A 12,395-nucleotide genomic window follows, 5' to 3' on the forward strand; every position below is an offset into this window, starting at 1 on the left:
CCCCGCATGCAGCTCTGCAGAGCCCTGGACATGAACCTTGGGTGCATGCCCAGCTCAGCCCCAAGGAAGGACCCCCACCCACCACAGGCTCCACGGGGAGCTGGTGCAGGAGCCCCTCTTTGTGTACCCTGTGGGGCGATGCTGGGCATGGGGCAGGCAACAGGCACAGCGCCATGTCCTACCTCTTCCAGGTGACAGTGGCCTCCACATGGTTGATGGTGATGGTGATGGAGGCTGGCTGACCCTCCACCACGTACACCACATCTGGCTTGTCCAGGATGACCGGGGCCTCTTCCAGGTAGGGACCTACCACACGCATCATCACCACCACCTCCGGACCCCACGTCGCCCAGCCCTGGGCAGCTCACCACCCCACAGAGGACAGAGACCCCTCCACCCCAGCCACCCATCCCCTCCCCGCTGCCCCTCTCACCCCGGTCCAGGAGCTGCACGGGCCCCACAGGTGGGCAGGGCTTGCTGTTGGTCTTGGGGGTGGCGGTGATGACGCGGAAGAGGTACTGGGCACCCTTGGTCAGCCCATGCACCGTGTAGGTGGTGTCCCGCACGCCGGCCGCCAGCACCAGCCACTGCGTTGTGCCCAGCACTTGCATTTGCACCACGTAGGTCACCGAGTTGGGGTCTGCAGGGGGACAGGGTCGGTGCAGAGCCCCCGGCATCGGGCTGGCCCCTGTGCCCCATCACGGCATTGCCCACCCCCTGCCCAGCCCCAGCCCCCTCACCTATGGCAGTGTCCAGCCACCTGGGCTTGTTCCAGGTCAACGTGATGGCTCTGCCGGTCACCGAGGCCACGGTGGGAGGCCCATCTGGGGGGGTCGGCACCACGTCTGTGTGGGGAGGAGGGGAGGGGTGTGAGCATGGCCTCTGCCACAGCTCCTCAGGACATCTGCCCCACACCCCGGGAGACGCAGGCTGCAGGGGATGGATGGGGCCAGCAACCCTCACTGGTTCTCCGGCGGGGGCTCAGCCTGGTGGCCCCTGCGGAGCTGGTGCCGCCAGCAAGTCCCACGTGGGATCTGGGGGTCCAGGGATGGGTCCTGACCCCGCAAGGGGAGGACTGCACAGCTGACCCCGCTTTTAGGTTGGATTAGAGACCTGAGCTCCCCTCCAACCTGAACTGCCCTGTGACCCTATCAACGTAGGACCTCGCTACACAGGGCCACCGACCCCCAGCCCCAGGCCACAGCTCAGCAGGGTGGCAGCGAGTGGCCGCACATCCCCGGTGCTGCCCACTGCTGCTTACCAGTGACGTAGAGGTGCGCGTAGCATGTGGCCTTCCCCACTTTGTTGGCGATGACGCTTTTATAGACGCCAGCGTGTGCATGGCTGACGGCCGTGAACACCAGGCGATGGATGTCCTTATCTGGGGGGGGGGGAACGGGGACACACGGGTAAGACACTGACAGCCAAGCTGCACTGGGCTCCCCTCCCTGCCTCATGGGGCATGAAGGTCTGGGGGGTGATCCTTCCTCCCAGGGTGTCCCCCCTTCCTCTGCCCCAGGTGGAGGGACCCCAAGGGGGCGAGGAGGGCGGCAGGGAGCCCTACACTGCATCATCTTGCGGTCATCTGTGCTGTCGATGCGGGAGCCATTGTGGAACCAGGTGATGGAGGGGTAGGGCAGCCCGGCCACCTGGCACTCCAGCACGGCCTCCTTCGACTCCACCACGTCCAGGTTGTGCAGCGGCTTCAGGAAATCAGGCATGGTGAAGCACTCTGCCTCCGTCTCTGCCTGCTCTGGCTCCTCCGGGATGGATGGCATCTTCTCCAGCTTGGAGCTGCAAGAGCCCACACACACTCGCAGCGGGAATACAGTGCCCCCAGGCCATCCCTGGCCCTAGGCTTTGCATAAACCCACTGTCCCCCACATCCCAGGGGGAAGCAAGCAGGCAGGATGCAAACCCCAGAGACCCCCGGCTCTTACATCTGGGAGGCAGCAGATGGCCGCGGCTCCTCCACGTAGAGCTCAGCAGAGCATTCCACGTGGCCATGGGCATTCCTGGCTGTCACCGCATACTGCCCCTCATCCTCGCTGCCCACGTGCACGATGACCAGCGAGTGCAGCCCACCATCCCGCTGAATCCGCACGTTCTCCCCCTCCTGCACGGGCTGGCCTGCACGGAGACACACACCAGCATCAGCATCAGTATCAGCACCCCTTCCAGCCCCAGCCGGGCATGAGCCCTTGGATGCAGCCCCCAAGGGGATGGGGAGAGGTTTCCCTGCAGGGCCTTGGGCAAGCTCTCTGGGCTTGGGGGTTACCAAAATGTGTCCAGGTGACCACCGGGGGGGGAGTCCCACTGATCATGCAGTCAAAACGCGCCGTCCGCCCTTCCACCACGTCCACATCCTCCAGCTTGCGGGTGAAGAGTGGCTGCACAGAGGGCTGCACCGTCAGCCGGGCACTGCAGGTCAGCTCGTCTGCAAGGAGAGGAGGTAGAAGTGGGCCCCACGCAACACGCCTGTGTGCGGGGCAGGAGGCAGCCTGCGTCCCCCCCACCTGCAGCCCCAGCAGCCAACGTGGTTGTAGCTGAGCGTACCCCACGCTGGGTGGGGGCTGAGCCCGGGTGTGCTGGGTGCCAAGCTCTGTCCCTGCATGGGGCAGGGGGGTACAAATGTGTGCGAGGTCCCTATGCCCAGGGCTGGTACTCTGCTGGCAGTGGGGTGCCTCTTTCCTCCCTTCATAGCAGTACAGATGCCAGCAGTTGTGGGGCGGGAGGATGCTCTCTCCTTCCCATAGGGCAGGGGGTCACAGCTGGCCTAGCCCCTTGGGGACGGGGAGGCGATGCTGAAGCAGGCAGCGCCGGCACATGCAGCACCCAGGGGCAGCATGGGCACAGGCGCAGGCTGGATGCTCCAGATGAGGGGGTTTGCAGCAGAGACCGCTTTGCAACGATGGTGTCGTCACCCATCCCGGGCAGGGATTGACACCATGCTCAGGCACAGCTTCACCTACCTGCACCCAAAACTGCTGCTGCCCTCAAATCCCTGCAGGCGTACAGCCTCCTCCATGGAGGGATGCACAGGCACCAGCCACAGGGTGCCAGGAATGCCGCTGCCCCCTGCACCCACCGCAGCCTGGGTTACTGCCAAGGGGCTGCCCAGGCGGGCTGGGGAATTCGAAAGGGACCCTTGTCCCTGCCCCACTGCGGGGGACAGAGGCTGTGTGCAGCATGCGCAGGCACAGGGGGGTGTCAGAGCCACGGGACAGAGGCCGGGTCCTGTTGCTCTTCCTCAGATGCCACCAGTGATGGCTCGGTGGGAGAGGGTGGGCGGCCCTGACCAACCTGCCCATTGCCCCTGCCACCTCCCAGGCCAGCAGGGACAGGTGGGTACCAGAGCCGGGCGCCCAGAGGCTCCGGAGCCAGGGAACAGGCACAGCCGTGCTCCAGGGCTGCATCCAGCCGGTGCAGCCACAGTGCGAATGCATCTCCCCACATTTCTGGGAGCTGCATGCATGCCGGCAGAAGAGCTGAGTGGGGTGTGACAGGGCTGCAGGGCTCAGGGTGCTGGACCCCGAGGACTGATGCCCACCGGTTTTCCCAGCTGGGGAAAGCTGCCCAGCTCCTGGGGCAGCAACCACTCCCCGGCCCCCTGGCCCCCACCTCCAGCACTCACAGCTCCATCCCAGGGGGACCAGAGCCCCGGACCCAGGGACAGGGGGGGCCGTCCACTCCCCAGCACCCCCCTAGGGCCGAGCCCCGAGAGATACCCGCCCCCCCGGGGAGCTGCGTGACCGCCGCTTACCTTTGGCGGTGCTGAGCTTGCAGGTGTAGATCCCGCTGTCGTCCTCATGCACGGAGGTGAGCAGCAGCTTGCACTTGCGCCCGTCAAAATGCATCTTGCATTTGAGCAGGGCGGGCTGGAGCAGCCGGCCCCGGGACAGCCAGTCCACGTCCATGTCTGGCGGGCCAGCCACCAGGCACTCAAAGAGTGCCAGCTCCCCCGCCCCGACCACCACGTCCTGCAGGGGAACCACGATGGCCAGGGACTGGCACTCGGGGCGAGCTGCCCGGGAAGGGGGGAGAGAGAGAAAGAAAGAGAGACGCGTCTCAGCAACTGAAAAGCAACCATGAGAGGTGGCGGGGATGGAGTTGGCGGGGGGGGGGGGGGGGGGACGTGCGGGGCAGGGGGGGACATGCGGGGAGAGGGCCCGGTGCGGCGGGCAGGGAGTGCAGCGGGGAAGGGTGGGACGGGGGGGCGAGATGTGGAAAGCGGAGCTGAGCCAGGGAGGGGGCCGGGGGTGAGGGGAGGTGTCCGTGCCAGGAACACACCACACAGCGCTTTACCAAACAGATTTTATTAGAGCTACAAAAAAAGGGTCACGGCCTCGCAGCCCGCCCCCCCGCCAAGCCCCCTCCCCGGGGAGAAGAGACCCGGAGCTGGGGGGTGCTCCGGGCGGACCCCGAGCCCTGGGGCTGTGAGGGGCATCTCAAGGTGACCAGGCCGGCACCCGGGCGGCTGCCCGCGGGCCGAAGGGGCAGATGCTCTCCCTCCCCACTGCGGCTGGGGCAGGGTGCTCCCCCGCAGGGGTCCCGGGGGTCTCCTGTCCCCCATGCTCCGAGGTGACCGTTGCAGAGCTGCCACCATGCCGCAGCCCCTTCCCTACAGCCCCGGCCGGCACGGCGGCGACCGTGGGCTCAGCTCCCTGCTCCCCTTCCCTGGGCAGCAAGGAGAGGAGCGGCAGGACACGCAGACAGGGACAGACAGACGGAGCAAGAGACGAGACAGCGTCATACGGCCGCCCTGGCCCGGCTGAGGGGGTGCCTGGCGCTCCCCTGCCGCTCCCCCCACCCCGCCTCGGTTACGCCTCCCCCGGCCATCCGGCGAGCCCCTGCCCGCAGTCGAGGGCCCGCGCGTCCCCGCGGTGCATCCAGGACGAGGCGGCGGATGGAGCAGAAGGTAATAACACAAGGTGAGGTCCACTGCCTAAGAGGTGTCCAACTAAGAGCCCCGCGGCCGCGGCTCTGAGAGATGCACCCCCTTATCGTACTCCCCCTGCGTACAGACAAAAACCGCAGTCAGCAAGCGGAAGGGTTAGTGCAGCAGCAACGGGGTCAGCACGCACGCACGCACACGCCAGCGCCGGCACGAAGGGTGCGAGTGCGCACCAAGGCACGGAGCCACCTGCCGAGCCCCCTGAGAGGGGCCGGGGCTTGGGCCGTCGCCCCCGCAGCCCAGCTCCTGCTGGCTGTGGGGCACAGGGCTGGCTCCCACTCCCACCCCAGTGCCGCCGCGCTTTGCCGGAGGCTGGGAGCGGGGTCCCGGCAGGGTACAAGCAGTGCAGCCAAGGCCGGGGTGGGATGGGCGCAGCCCGGCAGGCTCAGGCAGCCGTCAGCGGGGAGGGCTGGGGGGGGGGAGCAGGGCACACACAGCAAAGGGCAAGAGGAGGGAGGCAGCATCACTCATCCCCGCAGGCTTCTTCCCTGGCCTCGGGGGATGACAGGCAGAGCCTGGCTATCAGTCCTGACCCCCCCCTCCCCCATTTGCACACATATATTGGGGTCCTAGGAGGACCACAGCAGGGCTGGGGAGGAACGGCAAGGGATGGGGGCTGGACAGCCCAGTCCCACGCATAAGGGCTATTGCTGGAAACGGGCAGGGGGGGACCTCTCCAAGCTGCCCTGTGCCTGGCACACAGCTTGTAGGCTGTCTGGGACGAGGAGGGAAGGAGCTGTTGGCACAGCAGGGTGGGGGGACATGTCCCCTGCAGGGTGACCAAGGGCAAAAGCCCTCCCTGCGCAGCCAGGGGCAGCAACCGGCCCCAGCAGTGGGTACATGGGGAGACAGGGGATTGTGGGGTGAAGCTGGGCTGCGGGGAGCAGCGGGCTCTGGGTCAGGCCATCGGGGGCCCTGGCACAGTTGGGTGGTGGGACCCAGGGCTGTGGGGCCGCACATCTGGATGGGGCAGCAGTGCAGCCTGCCTTCCGCTGCAGGGCCAGCCTCTGCGGGCAGACCCAGGCACGCAGCTTCACTTTCCTGCTCCCGGCTTGCGCCCACCTGCGCTGCGGCAGGGAAGGGCAGGCTGGCTTGTTGCCTTCTCCTGCAGCACCACCAAGGGGGGGGTCTTCAGCAGCCCCTTCCCCACACAGCTCATGCAGGGTACTGGAGACAGCTGGCCCCTCAGGGCTGGGGGAGACGCGCTCGGGGAGCTTTACCTCTGACCTCCAGCTTGGCCTCGCACTGCTTGGTGCCATACTCGTTGACGGCCTTGCAGGTGTAGAAGCCAGTGTCTGTGCGCTCCGCTGCCAGGATGTGCAGCGTGAAGAGCCCCCGTGCCCCCTCCGCCTCCTCTGCATGGTGCCGGCGGCCATACTTCACTGGCTGCCTGTTCCTCAGCCTGCTCGGGACACGGGCAGAACAGCATGGTCACGCCTGGCCCTGCATGTCCAGCCTGGCCGTCCCCAAAGGACCCCTCTCTTCCACCCCCAACCCTGCTAAAGACCAGAGATCCAAGCTGGCCATCCCCAAACGGGGAGGTCACTGTGCCTGTCCCCTCCTTCCCTGCCCAGCTGTGACCCAGCGAGCACCGGGACTCACCAGTAAATGATAGGCTTGGGCTCCCCACGGACGCGGACACTCATGCTGACGTCCTGTCCCTCCAGCACCGACTGGTCCGACAGGGACACCTGGGGAAGCAGGAGTCAGAGAGCAGTGAGCACCCACCTGCACCCAGGGCCATGCATGCCCATCACTGCACCCAGGGCTATGCGTCCCCCATCACAACAGCAGCCCTGGAGAACCAGGGGAGCTGGTGGAGCGGAGGCTGCCCAGGTGCCAGGAGCACCCCAGATCAGGGGGTAGGAAAGCCTGATCCGGCACCTCCTGGCACTGGGGACCACAGGGCTTGTGGTCACAGGGCACTGCTCCCCGTCTGCCAGGTCCTGGGGGGGGGCGGGGGGGGGGCGGGTGTTGGCTCACCTCAAAGGTGGGTGCAGCCTTGAAGGTGCTCTCCGGGGAGCCGCGGGCAGCCCCGTGCTCGGCTCTAGGCTGCAGCTTCATGGCCGGTCGGTGCTGGGGGGTGCCGGACTCGGGGAACTCTTCCAGGGGGCTCAGGTACTCCTCATCCGAGGTGATGGGGCTGGCCTGGCCGAGGGGGGGTGCCAAGTTCCCATGCCGCTCCACGGCGGGGGCTAGCACAGGAGAGGCTGGATAAGGAGCTGGCAGCAGTCAGAGCCGGGCAGGCGGGTCAGGACACCCCAGGGGTGCCCGGGCACGGCCGTCCCACGGCACATCCCAGCTCGGCAGCAGCCAGCAGCGAAGGGGTGCGGGGCCGCGCCGGGGGAGGGAGTGAGAAGCACTCCACGGGACGATAAGGGGACGCGATATCCCGCAAGGCGACAGCAGGGCTCAAGTGGCTCTTACGCAGCAGCCCGCGCTCCCATCCTTAAGCCGCCCGGATTCCCGGGATGGCTGCCCCTGCCCCGAGCCGCCGAGGGCTGAAGGTGACATTGGCAGCTGCGCTCCCCCAGCAGCCCGGCCGGCCGCCTGCCCGCTCCCCGGGGGGCCGGACCCGCCTGCGTGGGGAGCCCACCCGCGGCCGGGCTGGGGGACCCGCGGGAGGCGGGATGCGTGCGGGGGCCGGGGGTGAGTGGTGCGAGGTGGGGAGCGGCGAGCGGCGCGGGGTGCTGGCAGCGCCCGGCCGCCGCGCTGGGGGTGCTGGCCCCACTCCAGCCCGGCTGCCGGAGCGCCCTCCCCCCTCCCTCCTCCCCTTACCGGGGGGAGGCGGGCGGGCTGCCCGGTGCAGGGCGAGGGCTGCGCCCCCCCCCCCCCCGCGCTGCCCGCGGGCAGCCCCAGGGCGGAGAGCTGCGGCGGGGGGCCCGACTCCCGGCCTCCCCCCCCGCCCTCCCGAATCCCCCCGCCGCTCCCCGAACTTACCGCGGGGCGCGGGCCCGGCAGCCGCCGCGCCGGGCCGGGCCGGGCCGGGCCGCACCGCACCGCCGAGCCGCCGGGGCCGAGGCCGGGGCCGGTGCGGCGGTGCCGGGCGCGCCTCCAGCCCGCAGAGCCGGCGGCCCGCTGAGCCCTCCCCGCCCCAGCGCCGGCCGGCCCCCGGGGCTGGGCCAGCAGAGCGGGGGAGGGCCCGCCGCGGGGCCGGGGGCTGCCGGGCCCCCGGCCCGGCCCCCCACCGCTGTGCCCCCGGCTGGCCCTGCCCGGCCCCCGCTGCTGCCCCTGGGTGTACGGCCCCGCTGCACCGCGGAGCGGGCGGGGGTTTCGGGGGGCCTTCCAGCCCCCAGGGCAGCTCTGAGCCGCTGCTCGCTCCCCAGGGACGCTCTCGGGATGGGGAGCGCCTTAGGGCTGCGGCGGGCTGGGCATCCCCACGGCCGGCGGGGCGGGGGGCAGGCTGGGTACCCCGCGGCTAGCAGCTTGGTGGGCAGGCTGGGTGTCCCCACAGCGAAGAGCTTGCGGGCCGGCGGTATCCCCACGGCTAGGAGGCTGGAGGGCAGGGGTACCCCCACGGTTCGCGGGCTGGAGGGCAGGCTGGGGTATCCCCATGGCTAACGGGGCGCAGGGCAGGTGTGGGGGAGGCCGGACACCGGGCTGTTCGCTGGGTGCCGGGGGATGCTCACAGCCTCACCCCGCTCCCCCCCCCCCCCCCCCCCCCGGCAGGATCCCTCCGTGCTTGCCGGGAGCACGTCAGCTGCTTTGGTTCAGACAGAGCCTTGTAGGGTAAGGAAGCCGGTTTCTTCCCAGTGACAGCAGCGGCCGGAGCTGGCAGCCAGCCTGCCGCGGCGCCGGCCCTCCCGCCCTCCCCGCCGGCCTCCCGCCGCCGGCACTCACCGGGCCGCACGCTGAGGATGGCGCTGCAGCAGGTCGCCCCCACCTCGTTGGCCGCCGTGACGGTGTAGAGGCCAGCGTCGGCTACCCGGGCGCTCCTGACCAGCAGGGTATGACGCTCGCCCTCCACCTTGATGGGCCGCGTCGTGCTGCTCCGCAGCGGGACCCCGTCCTTCCTCCAGGACACTGCCGGCAGAGGCGAGGGTCACTCGTGGGGCGGGAGAGCCCAGGCTCCCCCGGGGGGGCCCGTGCAGGGTCCCGGTGAGGCCAGGCGCTCCCCCGCCTGGCCCGGGGACCCCTTTGCCACGGGGAGCAGCCCCGGGTTCCCACGGCCCCCGAGGGAAAGAGCAGGGCTGGCCGCTGCCCGATTCCTGGCATCCTCCTGCCCTCCAGTGGAGGCTGGAGAAGGGAATCGATGCCGCTTCGCTTCTATCCGGCTCTGGCGCCTGGTACCGGCTCCTGCTGCCCAGCCGCCCCTGCCCACGTCCTGCCTACAGCACGCCCGGAGCCCATCGGCCCTGAGCCGGGCACCGGGGCTCTGCTCCCGGGAAACCACCTGAACTGCCCCAAGGGCATCACCCGCCCCTGCCCGCGCAGTGCTCAGCGGCCCTTCTCCCGCTCTCCCAACAGCCCAGCACAGGGGAAGGGCAGACGCCCTGCCTGCGCCCTGCCCTGGCAGGCAGTGCCCGAGCACTTCATTCCTGCCTGGCAGGAGGCGGGGTGAAAGGGGTGCTCCCGGGGTGGGCACATCACCTCCCTGAGACACCCAGCTCCGGGCTGCGTGTCCCACTCCGCACAGCTCAGGTGGCCCCAAGGGACAGCTCAGCGAGAGGGACGTGGATGTGCAGAGAGCCTCTCCGCCACGCTCGCACCCCCGACCCCCCAGCCCTGTGATCGCTCACCTTCTGGCTGGGGGTTGGCTGTGACAATGCACTTGAGCAGCACCTCTGCCCCCACGGCCACTGCCATATCCTGGATGGGGATCTCAAAGATGGGGGCTTCCAGGGGGTCTTCACCCGCTGAGACGTAGGAGTCATCAGAGGACTCTGGACAGGGAGACACAGACCCCGTGGCTGTCAGCGGGGAGGAACAAGCGGGTCCTGTGCCGCGCCAGGCTGCATGCAGGCAGAGCAGGGGCCTTCCAACCCTCTGCCCATCCCTGCCACCATGTGCCCCACACCCTCGCTGGGGCATTCGCAGGTCCCCGGGCCGTGTAGCGGAGGAAAAGGCCACATCAGGGGCCACCAGGGCACAGTGCCTGCAGCGGGACCAGGCAGGGGACCACAGGGCAGGGACCGTACAGCCTGCTGTACATTCCCATACAGCATAAGGGATGAGGCAATAGCAGGGTGTGGAAGGAGGAGGGTTGTACAGCCAGCCCACCACAGCCTCCACGCCGAGCTTCCCCCAGCCCCCCACGGGGTGCTGGCTGCTTTGCTCCACCACATCAGCACCAGCCTCCCAGCTCCCTCCCCTCCCACGGCCCCACCACACGGGCAAAGGTCCTGGGGCTGTGCCAGGAGCCTCAGGCATCTGAGCCTGGCACTGCTCCGGCCAGAGCAGAGCTTGGAAGGAGCTCCCAGCCCAGGTGCAGTCTGGTCTCACCCCTGCGTGCTGGGATGGGCAGGGACACCTCTCCCATGGCCAAGCGACTGCAGCATCCCCTGGGGATGCTTCAGCTGCACACCCTGCCTGGAGCAACGAGCACAGTCCAGCTGGGACAAGTTGCAATGGGTGCCCTGTGCTCTGGGGAGCTGGACCAGCCCAGGGCTGGGTGCCAGAGGTCAGCACCCTGCGTCTTTCCTGTGCCAGGCAGGAGGGACGGAGACGTCAGCAAGTGTCATGACCTCAAGGCCCAGCAAACTGGTACTCAGGCTGGTCTGTCTTACGGCACCGGTTGGTGCCAACATCCCCAACCTCCAGAACCGTGTGCCCCTGCCCCACCTCTACGCTCTCTGGCACAGCCTGGGCTCCCCACCCCTCCCAGGGGCAGGCTAGAGGTCCCCCATCCAACTCAGGGGGTGGCCAGGCCAACTCTGTGCCTGCAGGAAAGCAGAAAGCCATGCCCCTACCTAGCTCCGGAGAGGTGGGCCTGGCTCGGCGTCCCTTCCCCTTGCTCCGCGTGCTCCTGCCTTCTTGAGCCATCCGGCCACTCTCTTTCTTCTCCGACACTTTCGTCTGCCTTCTCTCCACCTCCCTGCCCACACTGTGCTGCCCTGCCGAGCTCCTCTCCAGGCGAGCCTCCTGCTCCATCCCTGGCTTCGCCCAGGGCAGGAACCGCACCTCCGCAGGTGCCTCCGGCCGCCGGTACAACCCGTGGGGCACGGCCAGCCGGGCGGCCAGGGCTTCGCTCACCACCCCAGGGGCACGGGCTCCACCGGCAGGGCCCCCGTCAGGGCACGGGCTGCCTTCGGCGGGACCCGCCTGTGAAAGGGCCACCCGACCCTGTGGGGTGGCTTGTGCTAATGGCCACTGCTCCTTCTTCTTCACTTCCCCAGTGCCTTCTTGCTGCAGACCCTTCCTGGCGCCTGCATCCTCCACCTCCGTGGGCTGACCAGGCACCACGCCGCCCCACGCCGGGGCTTTCCTCCCACGCTGCGCCCCTGACTCCAGCTCCCCGTCAGGTCCCACCAGTGCCACGCTGGAAAGTGCCAGGTGCTGGATGACGTGCGTGCTCTCCGCCGGTGGGAAGGTCTTTGGCGGCAGCGCCTTGCGCCCGCCGGCGCCCTGTGAGGAGGGGGTGCGGGCGGCACGGGGGGCGGCAGGCTCGCTGGCCGCCGGGGGAGAGGGTGCTGGGGGCAGCCCAGCTTTGCACAGCTCCTGGGAGCGCCGCAGCTGCTGCTTGGAGACCGTCCGCTTGATGCGGGTCAGCTCCTCCGCAAACTTGTGCTCGATGGCGTAGACGCGGCCGGCAAACTTGCCCCTCTCGTCAAAGGATGCGGCTTTCTGCCGGAAAGCCAAACGCCGGCATGCCGCCGTGCCACCCGGCTCCCAGCGTCCACCTTCCCGCACGTCCTCCCGTGAGCCGCCCAGCATGCTGGCACGGCGCGAGCCAGAGCCGGGCTGGTCGAAGGAGCGCGTCTTGCGCAAGGGCAGGCAGGAGTGTGCGGGGAAGGGGCTGTCTGCCTGCTCCAGGCTCCTCCGCCGCTCCTCGAAGTACTGCAGCCTCTCGAAGATCTTGGAGCCAGCACGCACCAGCTTGGGGGATGCCCGGACAGAGATGCGGCCGGAGGTGTCGCTCATGGGTGTCTGGGGACGGGACTCTTGCGTGCTGCCCTGCGAGTACCCCGAGGACTTGGGCTTCTTGATCTTCTCCTCGTACTCCTCAGGGACAATGTCCTGGTACTCGGCCGGCACCGAGGACTTCTTGCGGAGGGTCACGGGCGTGAAGGAGGGGACGCCAGAGCCACGGGCAACAGGTTGGGATGCAGTGCCGGCGGGCGGCGGCAGGCACGGGCCGGCACGGGGAGATGGCGAGCGGAGGATGGGTGGCTTGGCGGTCAGCGGCAGGGCAGCGGGGGACCTCGGGGCCTCGGCGCCAGGCTTTGGAGAGACGGGGCCGCTGTGGGGGTCATCTCTCCGGTAGCCCCCCTGGGGGATGCTG

General features: G+C 69.1%; 1 protein-coding gene across 5 annotated transcripts in view; it reads right to left on the reverse strand.

Moving 5' to 3' along the window:
• Positions 1 to 12,395, reverse strand: part of SPEG (striated muscle enriched protein kinase) — a 38,536-nt gene that overhangs the window by 10,975 nt on the left and 15,166 nt on the right. For all 5 annotated transcript variants that reach the window (XM_049805846.1, XM_049805866.1, XM_049805839.1 and 2 more), the window contains 14 exons: positions 10,864 to 12,395; positions 9,694 to 9,837; positions 8,795 to 8,977; positions 6,938 to 7,149; positions 6,557 to 6,645; positions 6,175 to 6,356; positions 3,764 to 4,024; positions 2,279 to 2,437; positions 1,941 to 2,130; positions 1,565 to 1,794; positions 1,262 to 1,381; positions 741 to 845; positions 434 to 640; positions 183 to 306 (listed from right to left, as the gene is read on the reverse strand). In XM_049805846.1, coding sequence (XP_049661803.1) covers positions 183 to 306; positions 434 to 640; positions 741 to 845; positions 1,262 to 1,381; positions 1,565 to 1,794; positions 1,941 to 2,130; positions 2,279 to 2,437; positions 3,764 to 4,024; positions 6,175 to 6,356; positions 6,557 to 6,645; positions 6,938 to 7,149; positions 8,795 to 8,977; positions 9,694 to 9,837; positions 10,864 to 12,395 — 3,738 coding nt within the window. The remainder of the gene's footprint in view (positions 1 to 182; positions 307 to 433; positions 641 to 740; positions 846 to 1,261; positions 1,382 to 1,564; positions 1,795 to 1,940; positions 2,131 to 2,278; positions 2,438 to 3,763; positions 4,025 to 6,174; positions 6,357 to 6,556; positions 6,646 to 6,937; positions 7,150 to 8,794; positions 8,978 to 9,693; positions 9,838 to 10,863) is intronic.

The sequence above is a fragment of the Accipiter gentilis genome, chromosome 1 (assembly GCF_929443795.1).
Source record: "Accipiter gentilis chromosome 1, bAccGen1.1, whole genome shotgun sequence".
NCBI classification, from domain to species: Eukaryota; Metazoa; Chordata; class Aves; order Accipitriformes; family Accipitridae; genus Astur; species Astur gentilis.